The 20,039-nt window shown below is 44.7% G+C and overlaps 1 protein-coding gene across 1 annotated transcript in view; it reads right to left on the bottom strand.

Moving 5' to 3' along the window:
• LOC118508989 (protein apterous) overlaps positions 1-19,833 on the bottom strand; it is a 64,537-nt gene extending 44,704 nt beyond the window's left edge. The window contains exons 1-4 of the mRNA XM_036048987.1: positions 18,425-19,833; positions 5,761-5,960; positions 5,472-5,679; positions 3,142-3,281 (exon numbers count right to left, since the gene is read on the bottom strand). Coding sequence (XP_035904880.1) covers positions 3,142-3,281; positions 5,472-5,679; positions 5,761-5,960; positions 18,425-18,463 — 587 coding nt within the window. The 5' untranslated portion in view covers positions 18,464-19,833. The remainder of the gene's footprint in view (positions 1-3,141; positions 3,282-5,471; positions 5,680-5,760; positions 5,961-18,424) is intronic.
• Between the last annotated feature and the right edge of the window lie 206 nt (positions 19,834-20,039).

The following is a 20,039-nucleotide window of genomic DNA, read 5'->3' as shown; positions in this document are numbered from 1 at the left end:
AAAAACCGAGCTCTAAAGTCGATCAATTAATATTTATGATCGTCGAACCGCGATCGGTGCGGTATGTAAAACACGTGTTCGACAGCTATTTAAATTCTGACGCAAAACGACTTACACTTTGCCGTGCTCGGAAGCGAGCGAAAAATCTTGCAACCTGCTATTACGTTCCTGTGTGTTACGTTGTTTTTGCAACCCTAACCCGGGAAGAGAACGAACGACTACAACGATTCCGCAAGCGAGGAACCTTTTGTCGATTTTTATGAATTTATTTTTTTCCTAGCACAAGATGTTGTTGTTGGATGGAAATCACTAAAATGTGATTCATTTACTGATCTCTTGGAACTTCAGCGCATGCTCCACAAATCTTTTGAAACTCTGCATTGTAAACATTCTCCGCCAGGCACTTATGAATAATCGGTGAGAAGTCGGTTACGGTTGTCAGCGTTCAGTGGTGAGCCGTTTTTCATGGCTGGTTTACTAGCTGGAAGGAATTGCAGTTGAACCACGTTTTGCTACACTTATATGCCCGTGGGTTTTAAATTGTAGTTAGCTTCTAGCACTGCAGGAATATTGATTCAACCAGAACAGAACGTGGCATTTTTGAATCACACTTTTTTTCAAACTTCAAGTACTATTGATGCTAAACGCACCCAAGTTCTTATATTTCTTCAAAGGTCTATTGAAATATTTAATAAAAAAAAATCAAAATGATGACCATCACCAGCAATGGAAGGTCTTGCTTTCCAGTGATAAAAACGTAATATCAAACGGCGTCGCGGCATTTGCGAATTGAGAATTTATTTTACACCCCCGAAAACCAGACCGTTGATGGGAACCGTCGTGCAATGTGCAATAAACGTGTAAAGCAATAAATTTCGGCAACAATTTATTGCCATTCTTTGCGTCGCTCTCCCCTTCGGCCAGCCTGCAGAGGCCGTGTGCCACCCCGTGGGGAGCTCTCACAAAGCAAACGGGCCGGTCGGTATTTGCTGATTGCTATTATTTATAGCACGATCTGCCGATACGGGGTGAGAAGCTCATCCGTGCAAATTCGGAAAGCTTACCGACCTACCAGTGGAAAGCTAGACGGCAAGTCAAAGATTTTTTTTTTACACGCAAAGCATCCGTAACGGGAGAAGTACAGAGATTGCGGACAGGGGAAAAAGGTTTTACTTCAAGCATTTACTACTTGGGAGATGCGCATGAAAAGAGCGCATTTTTGTACAAGTTAAAAATAATTTGTAAAAGCATTTAAGATAAATGGTTTTCATTAAGGCTTTGGATCAATATTCAATGTAAAAGTTGCACTCGAGCACTAGTGTGATGAGTTTTATACTCTCCAATGATACTTTTTACAACCTAATAGCCCTGCCTCGGGCGTATCAATCGCATTCGCATCACTCACCACGTCTAAACCGGACAAGACATTTCTACACATTTTGGCATTCGGGCTGTTCTTACCCCCCATAACGATCGTCTCTGTTTGAACCACCGACGCGGATCTGTTCGATCATCGCTCTTCGTGGTTTGCAACATTTTTCCGGGTTATATAATTTTATTTGCACATCACTTCCCGGACGAGCTCAAAGGGGTTTCGGAGGCAAAAACCCGTTTACATGACTCAGTAGGTTGAGGCACATAAGTCCTAATGAGATTTTTGATTGTAGAATTTATTTCGTAACTTTGAGGCTTTTTTCTTTTATGAATTAAATTTGCTCGTTGCTTTTCCAATTGCAATTTCACAACCCAGCTAGAAGCGTTACAGTCGTCGGTTGCAAACGTGTTATCATTTTTTCTAGCCCGTTTATGTTATTACCAGTAACCCCAAGCCACATGCGCCGCATTTAGTGACCCCAGCCAGACAGTGTGAAATTCGCACACAGCAAAAACACACAACAGCATCATAATAAATTTCTCACCGCTTCGCGCACGCGTGTTTGTCACTCGATCGAGGACATTGATAATGCACCAGACTAATTTCATTAGCCGGTCGGTCCACTCCACAAAGCGTTACATAAAATGTTTACAAACTTGCTAATTATTTTGCAAATACTTTGCGACATCCTCGTGCGCTCGTAAGCCTTTGATGTCCTGTGACTGTCGTGCTGGCTCGGAATCGAGAAAGCCGGAAAGCCTCATGCAGTGCAGGTTTGTGCACACAAAACCCTTCTAGCGGACCGTTGCAAACAATCGCACGAGCGAGGCGGTGTTTCGCAGGCCAGCCCAGATAAGCACGCCGGCCACAATCAAGTGACCCCGCAGACGGAATCGGTGGTCGGCCTATTGTCCGTACCGCGAAAGCGCGTCCAGCCCAGTCGGATTGATTCAATTTATTTCACACTTCAATACCTAGACACCAGCATTGCGGCAGACGATCGGCGATAACCTTGGCGGTGGCCAGGGTGATCCGAAAAGGGGTTCTTATCAAACTCGCACACTTGACGTTACGGCCGGAGCAGTGTGGTGCAAAAATTTTGAATGATTTTTTGCTAAACACTTGATTTTGATTCTCTTCCACCGTCTCGTTATCTACAACCATAAATCATAGAAAGTATTGCGGCAATGTGAAAGGAAAGAAAGTACACTAATAAACGTGTTTTTTGACGTAAAATAATTGGAAGCTTTTTGGTAATGTGGTTGATTGAAATTTTTGTTGGTCGCTGAACTAAACTCTCTTTAAACCTTCCGATGGAATGGGTTCCAAGCGAAATACGAAAATTCTAAGAAAAAATAATTTTATGTCAAAATATGACAAATGTGATAAGCTTCAATGCACGCGCCGATAGAGTCCAGTAGTACTTTTGATAATATTTCTACCAATGTTCGTTCGACAAGTCGAGACTGATAAACTACACATAGCATTTGCTTCACTTTTAATGACAAAATTGTTCACAATGCCACAGATCGTTAGCCAGGACCCGATCGCCCTTGAAACGGATCGTGACGCAGCAAACGCACGCATGCAGCGCACGCAGCCCCAAACTTCAAACCGCCAAGGCGAGACCCGCCCCCGGCAGGCCTAATCCATCGGACAATTAGTCCCCGTCCGTTCGCTTCTGCGATGCGTTAACCCCCTCTTGGTTGGGGTTGGTAATTTATGCTAAATGCCCATCCCTAGCTGCCCCACCGCGTCTCACTCACCTGTAGTAATCCGTCTTGCAGTAGATATTGCCATCGCGTGAAAAGCAGGAATTGGCACCTTCGAGGGTTTGCCGGCAGATGCAACATTGTAGACAGCTAGCGTGCCACTTGCGCTCCACAGCTGACAGGTAGAAGCGATCCTGTGGAATGGAGGGAGAAAAGAAAAAAAGCAGCAGTGAAGCAAACGCGTAAGGACAACGGACGAAAGTGAAATAAATTTTCTCACTAGCGTCCACCGCTCTATTCCCAACCGTACGCACACGCCCAACAGTAGCGCTCGCCTAATCAGTCCCTCTAAGCAGTTTGCTGCCCACGATGATTGCAATAGCAAGATTATGTAATTTTGCCAACACTTCGGCAAAATGCTTAATTGCTTGCACCTCTTCAGTAGCGATCGTGTGCGTGCCTTTTTGGGGCTCGAAACGCTCCAAGTGAAAATTTGTGGAACTCTGTTTTGTCGCTCTCTCTCTCTCGGCTCAATACTCGCCAGGAGGCACACAAGAGGCTTCATTGTATACAAAATGCAATTCTTTGTTGCTACCGAAAACTTTGAACGTTACAGCCCTTAGCACGCTTACGCAAAGGAAAAAAAAACCCAGAAGCCCTTAAAATAACCGAACAAAATCGTGCACAGGCATGCGTGGTACCGGGATCCCTTTTTTCCTGTGGTTGCAGAAACTCCGGGACCGCCAAAGTGTAGATAAACATTGGTCAATTATCGGCTCTTGACCGGAATGGATGGGGAGGATTCGGTGCTGTGGGATTGTATGCGGAATATCAAAATTGTTTTACCATTTGAAGGGCCGATAATCTATACCGACCAACACTAACAAAAAACGGAACAGGACAATAACTTTTAACCTCAACCACAAATTCGACTGACGACAGCTGACCTGCTGCGTCATAGGGACACAGCGTAGAGCTTCGGTGGTAATGTTTCAATAACGATGCATCTGTGTAAGGTGTTATGATTTTCCTGAATGCCAGTGTATGTGTACGAAGAAAAAAAGCGGGCAAATCAATGCAAATTAATGCCGAACCACACCGCCTGGTTGTGGTTAATTTAATGGTAACAGATTTTGGTTCCGCTGCCTGACTTTTGGCACTTAATAAATCTGCAGCGCTCAAACATGAGGCGCTCAACAAAAGAAACAGTTAATTGAAAGTCAAACAATTGATGAATTGAAGTTTGGATTATGAAAGATTTGCCCCGTAATTGACGAAGGTTTTTTTTTTATCGGTTTGGTTGCTTTTAATTTTCTTTGCAGCCTTTTTTCTGCTGCCTCATTCTAACAAGTGTGGTAACGGTGTGAATGGAAACTTTGCGTAAAAAAGGATATAAAGGGTTGAAAAACAAAAAAAAGCAACCGCAACCATTGTAACAAGGTGCTGAATATATGAAATGCTTTGTATGGGGAGGTACTCTAATCGATCAGATTGAGAACACATGTGTCGGATGTTTATTGTGGTAAACAAATGAATCTCTGCCGACAGTTGGAACAAATTACTTACTCTCAGCCAACGTAATTGAACTAACGTATGCTTTCAAAACAAGCGAGAGCATTTTGGTGAACTTGTCGAAATACATTTCACATTTCCCTTCATTAATATTCCGAAGACAGATTATAACTGCTCAAAATTAACAACAGAATGAAAAAAATTAAATAGGGTGAGGTTTCAGCAAAACAACAATATTGTCTTCCTATTTCTTGACCAAAACGACCTCTTAAAGTCATGCCTGTCATTTCTTGCTTTCTAAACTTAATGATACCGCATATTTTGATAGTCAGTCCTCTCTAAGGGCGCACGGCCCAGATGGGTTTCGAACCCGGTCCTGTTGTATGACTTTTAAATTTGAGGAAAACATGATGAGGTAGTCTGGGAAAATTTTATCTTCTGGGACCTTTACTATTAACAATCCTTGAATCCTTCCTAAAAAATGTGAACCATGCCTAAGACGAATCCAGCCATGGGGCATTTTGAAAGAGTGGAAATTGATGATCGAGTGAAATATATCTTGTTGGTGAGCGTCCCATGGTCTATCGAAGAAACTAATATTAGCTGCTGGCATAACTTTTTCTTAGGCAAACCTTTATCCGAGGACCTTATCCAATTACGCTTTAGCTATGACAAAGTTGCTTTTGAAAGTTCAGGCTCAGAGACAAAAAGGATATTTTCGGTACGACTAGCAAATTCAGCTTCCTAAGATACTGCGCTAGTGTGAGGGTGCAACGCACTATTGAGCGCTAAAAATTATTTGTGGACCGGACACTAATGGTTAGAAGTCCTTAAGAGATCGACATGCCCAAGAAACGGCCCGAATACCTTACCTGAATCGGCATATCACAGCCCGCACACTCGTCCAGCCCGGTCGGCGGTAACTCGTTGGAAGATTCCGGACTGCTCGGACCGCCCGGTGGTTCCGATTTGAGCTGGATGCAGCTATTCAGCACGCTGGAGCTGTCCGAGCAGTCACTCCGGTTGAGATCGGCGTAGTAATTTGGTCTGTCCGCTATCAGCCGATCTGGTGACTCGAAACTGTTTGCAGGAAGGAAAAAAAGGGAGATTTCAATCGATTAGCGCCGTGCCGATTGCTCGTGCTAGCTCACGGAATCGTACCTGTGGCAGCTGTCCGCGTATAGATGGTTGACACCTAGCAAACCGTTGCCACCGGCCACCTTCAGGCTATGTTCGCACGTATCCGTGCAGGAGATGCAGGTCCGATGGTTGAGGTTGTTGTTGTTGCTGCTGAGCTGGCATGCATTCGACAGGTCCGGGCTTCGCTCCCGCGGCGGCCCCAGAAACCGAGCACTCGGGTGCTGTAAAGAGGAAACAGGTTGCATCAGAAGCCCGTTCTGTAGTACTGCACTGTTCAACATATTTGAAAGAAATTAGCTTTATAACCCCTATTGTGAAGAAAACGTGAAAAAGAAAATCTACCCATCAAAGGATGAATTGTAAAAATAACAAAAGCTTACGATGCTTAACTCGGCTTAGGTCTGCCTGTCCACTTTGATCTTTGATTATGTCAATTAAGACGTCATATATGCGAAAACAATAAATGTTGTGCATGCATAATGCGTTCTCAAGCAGGACCACCCTTGCTTTATTGGACGTACAATTTGAATGAAGCTCACAGAAAACCGAGAGAGAGAGAAATAGAAAAAAAAATCAACCCTTATTGTACCCTCAAATCTAAAGGCAAGTTTTTCTTTATGTTCGATGTTTGTATTCAACCTCAAAAAAGTTTCCCTTTCAAAATGTTTTTCGAACCAAAGATCGTTTTTCTTTTTCATTATGATATTTGCAACACTTTTTCACAAAAGTGCGAATGCATTTAAACAAAAAACTGCTAGGGCGTTCGGCCCGAACGCCGCCAGACCGTCAACGGGGAAAAGAATTAAAATAATTGTACATTTACAAATCCACACTCCACGGACAAGTGTGCAAGCATCGACTGAGGGCATTGGCAAGCACGCAGGGAACCGAGAAAATGGTTTTGCAAATCTGCTGTCCTTTTTTCTTATTTATGGCACCACCACCTTCAAGGTGATTCATTTTTCTCTTTCACACTTCCCGCAGCTCACCCGCCTCCCAACCGCTTGCACCCGCGCCCCGATGCAATTCTCATTCCTCATGCCGGTGCAAAATGCAGCAGAAAAAATGCAACTGTCGGTCGGACGGAAAATCGGATGAACGAACGAACGGCAGCAGAGGTACAATTGCAGCGCCAGAATAAATATAAGCTGGCTTCCCTAGCCCTGTCTGCCGCCGATTCGATTGGAGATGCATTTTCCGTGGCGTTCATGCCTTGCCGAGCAAAGGGTTTGTAAAACGCGCGTCTGTGGTCTTTTTGGCATTTGGGTAGAGATAATATAAAAATTTCATGCTCCAATGAACCCTCCCGTAAACACACAGTCTGAAGAGCCCGGGCCGGTTTATACATTCGCATTCATAATTTTCCATCCGCACAGTGCCATTTGCTCCAGGGTAGGAAAATGTTACTCCGGGTAAAGGAAAAGAAGCAAACGAGTGGTGTACAAACGTAGGCAGCAAAGAAAAAACAGTATGCAATCTCAGATAGGATAAATATTTCAAAAAAAGGCTATACATCTTTCCAGGTTTTTTTGATAAGATACGGATTTGATGCTCGAATAATGCTCAAATACGGGCTTTACGCCCTTTAAAGCAACCCGAAAATCCACAGCACCCAAGCGTATCGTCGTGATGCGATATACAGGTCGGCTCATAACTTCCGGCAGCACGGTTTAATATTAATTTATTAAGTATATGAAACGATCTTCTCATGTTCTACTTAAGCGAACAGATAAAAGTTTTATGTTTGGGGTGCAAGAAAAAGCAAAGGAAACAAGATCTTTCATAATTTCTTAAAATGGAACAAAATACAGCAAATATAAGGTTCGCAAGGTCTGCTCTTGATATATTTAAGATTTATTTAACAGTGACGATACGCATCAAATGAAGTTGGGGTTTATAGTAAACAAACTGTTATCAAACAATTGTTCTCAAATTTATCTTTAACTTTATTGCATCAAACTCTTTTCAAATCAATTTGAAACAAAATAATGCCCGTTATTCTTCAGTTTCTGGATGCATTTCTGGAGTTCAAATCTAAATATCAATAATCAATAGTGCCAAGGAAGAGGAAGAAACTTAAAAGCTGCTAAAGCTCCTAGAGATATTGTGATGTTACGAGGATACGAGGATGTTATGTTAAGCGTATAATATATTATCAATCAATCAATATATATATATATTGAGAGTAGTTCTGTCACTTGCCAAACTGTAACTTCGAGTTACTGAACTGGAGGCACTGGTATCAGAAAACTCCTGACAAACACAAGAAAAAGTTGGTTTCTTCTCCTGGAGTGTCAGGTCAAAACATTGCCAGAGAGCTACATCATAAGGTCCTATAACAAGTAACGCGTACAAGACAACATCTGTCTAGCCTAAGAAATTAGAAATTTCAAATCATCCGATTTTTTGCTCTAGACATTGCTCAATCAAAACAACATCCATTCTGATCAAAGGCGCATGGGCTGGATGGCCGGCAGTGGCCTGTCGCTGGAGGACTGGTTGGAAAGCGGCTTGGTTTCTGAATTTCTCCAAAGGCAGAACACTTTTGAAATCAAGGAATCAAACGTTCAAAGGTTGCCAAAAAAAAACATCAAAACAACTCATGGCAAATATTATAAAATTCAAAACAACAGTTGCGAAAAAGGTCATCACTTAGCAGTGGACCTAATAAATAGACCACTACCACAATCTCCTGGTCAACTGTTCTAAATTCGGACTTCATGGAAATTGTGGTACGCACAAGCGTGACCCGGGATGGAGACAAAAACCACACACCAAGTCAGGACGCCAAACGGGGCGGGGGCAGCAACCAAAACAATTTTTTGTTCCCATCCCCACACACACACAGTATGGCTTCCGCGGGTCAACTTCAAAACGAGCCGCGAGAAGCGTTTCGGTAGATAATACACAAAATTGCGGTTAAAACTTACAACAAAAAAACAAATCTATTTAACTCTTAATAACATCACACATCCAGCAAACAGCAGCAAACCACCGTAGAGAGATAGAAGATTTAAAAATAGAGCGGAATTCGGTGCCTCACGCAAACCCGTCCGTCTTCAATTAATCAGCCGGGGGCCTAATGAAGCCCTTAATCAATTGGTTCGTAATTTGTTTTTCAATCAATCGGCTCCCGATCGGTTGGCGGGTTTTTGATGATTTGATTAGTAATTTCTCAGTGTTTTTTGTAACGGTTGTGGTGTTGTTAGTTATGTTGTATGCCCGAGCCGCCCAAGGCGTGATGACATCGGCACATTTCTAACTTGACCTGGTACAACGAGCGTCCCTTTTTCGCGCCCTTATCTACCAGGTCTATCGGTCCGCCGCCGGAACACTGACCTATGGTTTCGAAAGCTATGGTTTTTTACACGACACAGTCACTCGCAAACCATAACACGACCGGGAAAGGCAGAGGACACACGCCTCTGGACGCTGATAAGACGCTGATTTATGCAGGTTTGATAGCCGCGACTTGGCTATGGCTTGGCTGGTAGACCACTAGTACTGCTGCTTCGTGGGGATTTGTTTTCTCAACGATCGAACGGTTTCAAAGTACGGCCCGCACGGTTTATCATCAGTCGTCTGAAGTTTTGAAACCATTTTTTAAAGTGCCTTAAAGTATCTCGCTTAACACTTGTTCATCGTTATGTTCTATCACGTTAAAGGCGGATAATCAACGGGTTGGTTGTTTTTTTAACGCTCGTTAAATGCTAAACCATTTTGCCCCGTAGGGTACGATTATCGGCCATAATCGTGTCGCTGATTATGTAGACCGATATATCACAATCGCACAACACACACAAACACGACACGCATTTCCCATGTCATGTCATGTCAAATTACCACTGCCGGCACTCAAACGTAACGCACAACCCACGGCAACCCATCGTACGCAAATGCACCTTACCGCACGACACATGCCACAACTCATCGGCAAATGATATCGTTCGGACGAATCGATCGTCAATTAATAACCTCAACCTGTCAGGCATTCAATTTCCCACCCATCGGGGGTGCATTGTAAGGTGGGGGGGGGACCAGCTTTTCCTCTTCCGAGCTAGTTTGACAAGCGCAAATTAGTGTCACATAGAACTTTCCTTGTTGCGTTTTCCTGCACCGAGCACCGAAGCAAACGAAGCAAACCCGATTGACAGTTGAAGTTTTTTGATAGAACGGGGCTTAATTGCGGGTTCTTGTTGAACTGGCGTACCATAGTGGGGGGAGGAAAATCTTGCTCCCGGAACTTGCATTCCGAACAGATTGATAGCTTCTAATGTGTCAAGTGTTGGAGTCCTCTTTTCCATGGACCCTCGTATATTTGAAGCAGAGATAAAGAGAGGACCCAAAACTCTTCCATCGTACAGCAATACTTCCTAAACACGAAACATCTGTTCCCGGCGTGCAGAGTCTGAACTCTCGGCCTAAGGCGCTCTACCCAGCGCAAAGATGAAAATGAAAAATGGTCCTCGACTTGCTGTATCTGCGCCGACTTTTCCGCCGACAAAACACACTAAGAACGAGCCGAACGACTTGTCTCCGCTTTCCCTTGGTTCCCTTGAACAACCGGAAGCGGAACATGAAAAATCACCCACCAACCCACCCAGCCATTCACATCCATATTTATATAAATAATTAAATGACACTTCACAAATATTTGTCTAACTGTCTCGGCTTGCAACGAGCTTGGCTTCGGTGTGTGCTCGCGTCGAGGGTATGTATCCTTTGCTTCTTGAGGCGTACCGGCGGTGGGAGTACTGCAACAAATCAAAGTTAAATAAGGGGTGTCCGAATGTGATTATTCACTTTTATCCATCCTTCCGCCTTCCTTCACCGGCCCCCCAGTGTCGTCGGCTTCGTCTGATTCAAGGTGTATTGTGGACTTGAGCTAGCGGCCTACACCGGCCACAGTTTATAGTTGCCACTAATGAGTGAGGCTAGGAGTTTTTGATCGGCCAATTTATGCAGCGTGCAACATTGTTAACGGCCGCTGTTACACCGTTGTGCGCGTTGCGTACGGATGAAACCCGAAACAATAGACCTAAAACTATCATCCTTGCTGGCAAAAAAGGAAAGAAAGGGTAAAAAGTTTTTTAAAATTTTTGCACTGATTTACAGCCTGCCTGACGCCGGGTGCTGAATTGTAACGCAGGCCTGTAGCTGTTACTGTTAGCAGCTGTATATTATGTGTTTATTAAAGCTTAAAGTCACAAAAAAAACGCTCCTTGCACAAACTCAATCATTACTTAGCATTCAAATAAAAGTGCCAACCGCACTGCGCTTCACGCTCTCATCCCTCATAAACTATGCTTTTTTTTGCCTTCTTTAGTTTTCCACTACCTTTTTCCGCTCTTGGTTTCCCCGCGGGGGGCTGTGCGCTCGCTGCTGCGCCTCGTCTAGGCTCGTAAATTCACACAGACATGAGCGGGCGTGCGCGCGCGCGCTCGCGTACCGAGAAAGATTGTAATAAATCTAGCGGGACGATATAAATCACAATTTTATTTCTCGTTACTGTCACGCGTGTTGTATCACATGTGGACGTACGGTGACATGGCCTCTTCATATCCCCCCCCCCCTCTCCCCCTTCCCCTTAGTAACGCACCCGTCAGTGTTGTGCGCTGCATCGCTTTCCTTGGGTTGGTCGGTTGCATTCCCGGGTGCTCTGGAATTGGGAAGCGCATATAATCTATGTACTTAAAGGTTGAGATTCCTAGACAAGCTTGTTTACTTTAATAATGTCTTCAGGTCACCGCTTCAACAGCGTTTGATCGATGATTTATCGGTCTTTTTTTACAGCTTATATTTGGACATTTTTTCTAAACGTTTGACGCATGCTTGGGAGTAGATTTCTTGTAAAATATTCGATTTAAATTTTATCAGTTCTTTTTGGGACTTAAGTTCCATCTCAGTCTAGGTACAGGATATTATGAAAAGTTCCTACAAAAAAAAATTGTATTCGCAGCATGTGTCAGAAGACGCAGCATGTTGTCTCTTGGCAAAGCCGCGCAGTCAAAGTGATGTGCTGGGCAAATGGAGCCAGCCACTCATCGTGAATGATTGCTATTTGGACGAATTCGTCTCAGGCATAGACAGCGCATTTGGCAAATAAATTGTTCAAGATATTCTGCTCTGATACATGGGTCTAAGTGACTTCAGGATAAACCCACCAGGCGATAAAGTCCCGGATTAGATATTTGGATCAATCTCTAGGACACAAGATCATACAATGATAACTCGTTCGAAATTCCCCCTTTTTTTGCTAAATAAATTCGCCTACAGGGTAAAATATTTCATACAATAAAGGAAAATCCTTTCCGTTTTTAATTCGATTACTACATCTCTTACTTAATCCTATTCCCCAGTTTTTTTTTGGCACTTCACTTCACGCACCATTATCAGCAGTCTTTCTCACCGGCCTCGACTCGAATCGATCGAAAGCGCCGAAACAAAAATTGTTACAAAAGTGTCTGCGCGTCGCGTAAATTATCATTATTTCTCACTCGGGTGCGCAAAAATCGTAGCCTTGTGAGCAGCAGTTTTCGCACTCAATTTGGCCCACGTAGTGCAGCAACCCTGGTGGAAATAATCGACAACCAATCGATTCACCATTCGCATCACGACCACAGCACGATTATGGGACCCATTCCCAGGGTTTCGTTTTCGGAACGCACGTTACGCAACACGATCGGAGCAATAAGGATCGGTGGCCAGCACCGGGTGTCGACAACTCGCGACGCTCTCATGTAGTGCTCTCGATAGCAGCTTTTTTTTATGCTGTGGCAGTGCACGTTGCACTTTTTTGCACTTTGCGGCAAAGTCGTCTTAAGGGTTTGTTTCCTTAAAGCTCTCAGCTTGAGTTCGTGCCCGTTTCAGCTAAAGGGTCGAGCCAGTGTGCGCTTTCGACACAAACACACGCAGAGACGCATGTGTTTCACACACCAAAACCCTCCTTCCTTTGGCCTACTTTCGGTGCATCGAAGAAGCCCCCAACGGTGGACACATTTGGTCACACGGCGCAACAAACGTGATCCGTCGTTGTCGTGTACGTTTTCCGAGTTTTCCCTGCGACCATCGATCAATCAAACGCCCGTGCGTTGTCGCCGATTCGGACCGATTTGTACACCGCCGACCACCATTCGATCATCATCACCAAAATCGATTCATATCGGATCATTCGACCGCTCTTCGACTCACCGTCTGTTTTTCTTCCCACCCACCCCCCCCGATCTCTGAGACATCCTGCGAGCGGGGTTGAACCGACCGAAAGGGCATCCATGCCATCGTGGATAAGCATCGAGCTGCGCTTATCAACGTTTATGGTCAACCGGTGCACACCAAAGAGGTGCACATGAAATTGCCTTTTTTCCCTCTCTCTCTCTCTCTCTCTCTCTGGTCGCCTTGCTTTGCAATACAATTGGGTAAGAGACTAGATGATTTGATCTTATAGGGTGCGAGAAAAAAAACCTCCGACTACCCAAAAGGGGACAACACACACGGGGACGAAAATCTGATCATGAGCCTGATCGCAATCGTGGTACAGAAATATGTTTTTGAGCAGCACACCGCCAAAGGGCGGCTTACGCAATCGCGTTGATCGCAATGTTCGGGCCGCCTCTCCGTTGCGATTCCCCGCTCATTCCTCCAGCTAAATCACCGATCCTGCGAATGAGATGAGCGCGAAAAGTATGGCAAGGATGCAAGCGGCGTGCAAATAAACAAACAACGCTCGCGTGAACGATAATAATATTCAGCGGATTCCCCGCTCGCCCTAACGACGGGAATCGGTACGCACATTTGCCACTGCGCGCCATTTCTCCAAACGATCCGCGGCGAGCGATGCGCGAAGATGACGGCCACGCGCCGTCAACTTTCCATCGACTGTTTCAAACCCCCCGGGGGGAAATTATCCGAGCTCGTGCACTAATCTTGCGGTACGGATGAATCTGGTGCTGCGAGAAGTTGGTGGAAACAAAAAAAAAAAACAAACAAGAGAAAAACCACGCACCCCATGTTGGAAAACACACATCAAGAAATGGAAGAAAACAACCTCCAAAGTCTTCAGATTTCATGTTCACTCCCGAATTCGGTCTCCGATTTTCCAACTGGTACGCAGACACGCCGGTAGCGGGAACGAAAATTTACGCAATTAGACAGGACCTCGTGGAAAAACGGGTGCGGCCGGGTGTGGCTCAGCGAAGAGCGGCCCGAAGTGGCGATTTTCCACGATAATTAGCGGTGCGTTCGCTTTGCGCTAGAACTTCGCCCCGCGACCCTGCGGCTGAGCTGGAAAATGATCGCTCCTGGTGATTATTTGGGGAGTTTTTCCATGGCGAAGGGGCAGGGTTGGAGGTTGCTGGGGTAAGGCGTAAGGGAAAACTATGAAAATGAAGAATGAACATTTCGATGATCCGTTGTGTTGTGCTGCACACATCGGATGCACCCACCACAGACTGACAGGTTTGACACGATCAGACGATCGTGCCTGAAGAAAGGTATTGTGTTCCTGTTTAAGGAAAAGTAATTTTCCTTTCTGTTCTTAAAATAAAACGACTTATTGAAACAAATCATCTTCCTACGCTAATCAATTCACCCAAAACATACCTAGACCCTTTTTTCCCCCCGGCTGTTATATCATGTGCGCAATCGACGCTAAATTACACTTTTTCTTGCCACTAATCAAAGCCGACGTTTCCACAATCGCACAGTGCGTCCCAATCCCACGTTCAACACGCGTTTGAAGTGCGTACCGGTACACCGCAAGCACACATATTGGTGGGATTAATTTTTTACTTAATTTACCCCGGCCACAGGTCCGATAAGATAAGGAGCAAACAGATCCGATTGGATGTTGGAGGATCGTTCACGGATGAGATGTGAAAGTGTGACATGACAGGCCTTTTTGGGGAGTTTTATGGCTTTGGTGTTGGCCGCTGGCGCGCTCCTAAGGCTGGCAAAACTCCTTCGGTGGTTTTGTTGACCTTGTTTGCCAAAAAGCGCGTTTGCGGTTTTCATTTTTCTGTCAAGGGGCTATCAATTATCAAATTTGCTACCGGGTCGAAGCAATTCAAGGACAAGCCTAATCATGCGTTTCGAAGGATTGATAGGGCGGTTAGAGAATACGTATAAAGAAAGATTACAGTGATGGTGAAACATTTGGCAAACATACATTGTTTCAAAATGCCACGAATCACCACAAGCGATATCTCATCTGTGATGCGCCCCCCAAAAAAACATGCACTCTAGGTGGATTCGAGCGTTTCTATCGGGTGAGTTCCATCGGCACGCAAATGTGAGCGTTCGCTCTTTGCAGCCAAACGAATGTTTTCAATTCTAGTATGAGCGCAACGAATCTTTGATCATGATTTAGATTCCGGCTATTTTGGGAAATTCGGAAGCGGTTTCCCATAACTCACCGGCATGCCCCTGTGTCCCCAGCCAAAGTCAAAGGTTGGCCCTACCGATCTGCCGGTGGCAACGGGTGGTAAGCCTTATCATACGGTCGTATCCGTTGTCTCGCGTCTTCAGTGCCCATCTTTTTGCCAAAGGGACGGATGGCAGCAATGGTTGCAATGTCGCCATCACGAGCACATTGCTGACATTTAATTAGTGCACGGAGTGCCAAAGTGTGGAATGTGAAACGTCGCCCTAAACCTGTACCGTGCCGTGCTCTTTGCAACCGTAATTCACCCAGAACCTTCGGCGAAATCTGTGACACTCTGTCGTTTCGGGCACTTTTCGCCGGCCCCAAAAATGCAAGGTCCTGACGAGCGTCGGTCGCACAAAACGGGGGCAAAGGTTTTCGGGCGAGGAATGTTACAAGATTAATCGAGCTTCCGGCACTCCGGATTGGGTGGAAGTGATCGAATGAAATTTGATTCATATTGCTGTTCTGCTCCGTATGCTAGTTAATGTTTGTCATTGAAACGGGATATTTATGAGCTTCTTTATAATATCTTCTGAATTTTCTGATATTTTCTTCCAATAACGTTAATTAATGGATGTTAACTCATCATCTTAGCTCGCATTTCTACAGATTTTATTGATTTTTTATCGATCCTGATAGGACAAGGACATTAGGTTTCCTTTAATCTGTTTTTCCTACGATAACCCTGTGTCGCAGAGATTCACCCAGCTATCTTTTGTGTCATGTATGTTATGGACAGATAAAATTTTACTACTCTATTCATAGATTAGGAGCAGCAACGGCCACATACACATTTATAATTTATTCTTATTCTTGGGAATAATCTTGGGAATCGTGAGGCACTATTTCAAATCATCGTCGCTCTTCTGGAAAATAGAAATTGAAACGAAATAAGTTCTGATCACCCCAACAGTCTTGCAGGACTCCCAAATGCAATAGCGACTGAAGAGAACACCCTGTGTTAGTGTGACCCTGTTGTTCTGCAAATTGGGATACATGGCATCAGGTGTTTGAAAATTCTGGACAGCATGAGAATTACAACATAAAATCTTCAGTCCTAACTGTCTATTTTTAAGCGAATAATCATTACTCAGAATAAGGGGCTGTATATAAATCTGACACCAATATATGCTCAGCAATGTCCGATGCATTTGTTGAAGTAAAATTTAGTTAGATTTTTTGCCAATCATTTTATAACCAAAAGATGTTGTAGCAATTGATAATTAAGGCCTTGAAAGAACTAAAATAAAAGATAATCTGATAAGTTTTTCCTTCATAAACGTTTGCAAGTGTAACCTGAGCCAAACGGTCAGGTTTCAACGAAAAGCTACATCGGTTCCTCGCACCATACTGACTGCTAGCTCATAACTCATCAATGGGAATTTAGGAGGGTTTACTCTCTGCAGTAAAAACTTTGACCAATAATAATCTTACTTTGATAATTTGGAATAATATTAAACTATAGAAACCTAACAATTATATTCAAATGATTTAATGCCTTTTAAGTATTTCTTCAGACAAATCACTCTCACAGTGATCACTCTGAAGTAGGTACGCCCAAAGAAGGTAGCTTATCTCGTCCGGCTCGTTCTTCTACACTCAGTACAAACTATCAAAATCAACGAAATCAGATGTACCAGACCAGAATCTCTCGAAGATGCAATGCCAATACGTAGGACGAAATAATAGGCAAGAGCTCTTCTACTGTCCTATTTGTCCTCCTATTTGTTTGATTCTACAAGTTCATTGTCCATGCTATCCATGCTAATTCTACATGCTATCCATTGTTCGATCCTTGAAGTGATTTTCCGTCTATTACATGTAAACCGATTCTGTTTAGTTCCTATATTATTTACAATATTTACCATGAACTAGTTCTCCCTTTGCTGTTCCTCACTTGTCTTCCTTTATAATTCTAACATCTTCCCTACAATCATATTCAATCAGTAGAAGCATTTCTTCCACCATTTTTGCACATCAACTCAATTTTCCCCATTACGCAACCATCCCACACGCAAGCCATCAATTGATAAGTGCCGTCGGACCAAACACAAAACGATCAATTGAACACTCCTTAACCTTCCGCTTCCGCAACACTGCAACTGTCCTTGATAGGGACTTACTTTACTGTTTCGCTCTCTTCCTATTGTTGCACCACCAACTCCACCAAAAAAAAAAAAAAAACAGCCAACCCCTGATAAGGCTATAGACCTCACCCGAAATGGGACGTCACCGGACACAACAGGCACCACCATTGCCTAGGTCGGAAATGTTTCGACCTAATGTTACTTTCGGCTGGTGGTGCAAAAAACAAAACATTATCAACTCTCTCAAAACATAGCACATCGTTACAGCCGGTGCTTCCTGTTTAATCGAGCCGATTTTCGGTTTTATTTTGTTTTCGTACCGATAATCGGTACGCCCCATCCGGCATGCTTTAACACCATCCGTTTAGCGTTTTCGGGATTATCTGCCAGTGACTTTTGGTGCGGTGCACTTGAAGATGGGGTAGGTTCGTGGTTCGCTCACACATTTCACCCCGTCTGTCAGTGCGGTTCTGAGACTTGTGGTGACCTCTAGAGTCGCACGGCCCCTTTTGCATAGGCCGTGTTGCTTCCTTTGCGTTCCTAATTTGTTGCAAGTTGTCGTTGGGTCCGGGAGTCATTAGGGAGATTCGCGAACAATTTAGCACCGCAATGGAGTTTACTGGAAGTGTAAACACAACCCAAATAAATGTCTTGCATCCGGCAGGAAATGAGGAATGGTTTGCGATTTTTTTTCTTCTACGCATTCTATTCCTCGAATTGATTAACAGGGGGCTTTATCAACTAAATACAATATTAAATTTATTTGCAATGCCACTTCCTGGCCGAAGCGCTAGCCGTTGCAAAATAAAATAAAATAAACAAGAACATTAAACCATTGCATCGAGCTTGGTTTGTTCTATGTGTAGTGCTTTCATTCATCGGAGCTGGAGTCTCTTTTTTTTCACCCCCGTCTAGCAGGATGAACATTTGACACAAGGTTATCACAAGGGACCGGAGGCATTGTGGCACGCACGTGTAAAATCTTTATTGCTTTGGTGTATTTTATTATTTTAGCACCGACGGACCTCGGATTGCTTAACTTGATGCTCTCGGCAAGCAAGAACAGCTTCCTCGACCTTATCAACCATTATCACTACGTGACAAACTCGTTCTCGTTCTCTGTGTGTGCTCTCGGTGCTCGGAACCCACAAAAAAAACACACACACACTGCACTCACCCAATGCATTATAGGGCGCTCCTCCGTGCACACGCCCATGTGAGAGATCGGTGGCTGGTTGATGCTGTTGACCGGTACTACACCGAGCGGGGTCCTCGCACCGGGCACCCCGTGTTCTGCCGTGTGCAACGTCACCGTAGCCACCGTGTCGTACGTATTCACGAAACGGTCCCGCACAGGAACAGGCTGCCGACCCGTTTAACAGTAATTTCGGCTGGATGGATGCCGCAACGCAAACTGATCGGACGACGTACGATAATGGCCGGGGGGGGGGGGGGGTTCACGTTCGTGATCGAGCTTTCGACACGAATTATCCAACACAGTCCTTTGCGAACACTTATTTTACCCTGCTCAGCACGCTAGCTTCGCATGGTCTAGATCTCGCAGATTGTTACTTTTTTCGACCAGGATTCTGTAGAACGTCCATATTTTTTCACTCAAACTATTTCACTAAAACACAGAGCACTTGGAAGGACCTTGTTAACCGCCAAACCGACCAATAAACTGACAACATCAGTAAAGCGAAATCACAGCTTCATCACACAGGATGTCATCTCGCGAATCCACCGTTGCCGCTAGCAACAATCGCAGGAACCATGGAAGAAGCTGCCGTCCACTCACTTAACACTGGACGTAGGTTTACGGTTACCAATCAATGTCACACTTGCGGGCGCTTAAAATCACGACATTAAAGCGATTGAAATCATCCATAGTTCACCACGCGCGTACGGCAGGACTCAGAACTCTGGAGGTTCGTGCTTAAGATGCCCTCCGCTTCCCTTTCCACCCTACACCACCATAAGCACTATCACACAACACACACACACACACACACACACACACAACTACACACCAACCACGATTGATTGATTTTTTTTGTGACACCCCTTCAACTTCCTCCGAGTGGTACGATCGGCCGTTATCAGTAAAGCATTCCTCGCACACGACACGCGAAAAGTTTATTCGTGAGAGAACGCAACAGACAGACACTTGCCGGCCGAACACTGCGCACACAAATCACTGGCTGGCTGGCTGGCCCGGTACAACTGCTGGGACAACACCCGGAACCCGCACGTTATAGTGACCCACCGAAAGGGTTAACACCAGCAACAGGATAGCGGCACACCATTAGGAAAACAACAAACACACACGCACACGTAAGACACACATTCCCCGGGCCGGGAAAAAAAACCCGAGAACTTATCACTCTCGGTGGAAAGAACCAACAACAACAAAAAGAAAAGAAATAGCGCAACCACCGAAAATCTCGCCGAAATGTACACGCGCGACACGGGGAAACACTTTTGCTGATGACAATGATGCGGTAACGACGACGACGGCGAGTGTTTTTGTGTGCTCTGATGACCGACGGGCGCGGGCGCATGCGTTGTTGCGGCGTTGGTTTCCGTTCGACGAGCGCGACGTGAATGCCGAGCCGCGGAAAAAGCCTTTTCAGAAAACATATGGCGAACTCGTCGCGAGTGAGAGACGAAGCGAGAAAAAAAGGAGGCGTGGCTTCGCTAGGGGTTGTTTATACAAACAAAAGGTGTGGAAAAACGGGGTGGAAAAGGAAGGAAGGAAGAAGAAACCTCAAACAAGTTACGCACAGGGTGGT

The sequence above is a fragment of the Anopheles stephensi genome, chromosome 3 (genome assembly GCF_013141755.1).
Source record: "Anopheles stephensi strain Indian chromosome 3, UCI_ANSTEP_V1.0, whole genome shotgun sequence".
In the NCBI taxonomy this organism is placed as follows: Eukaryota; Metazoa; Arthropoda; class Insecta; order Diptera; family Culicidae; genus Anopheles; species Anopheles stephensi.
Note: the sequence above shows the minus strand (reverse complement) of the source record. Positions and strands in the feature narration are given on the sequence as shown.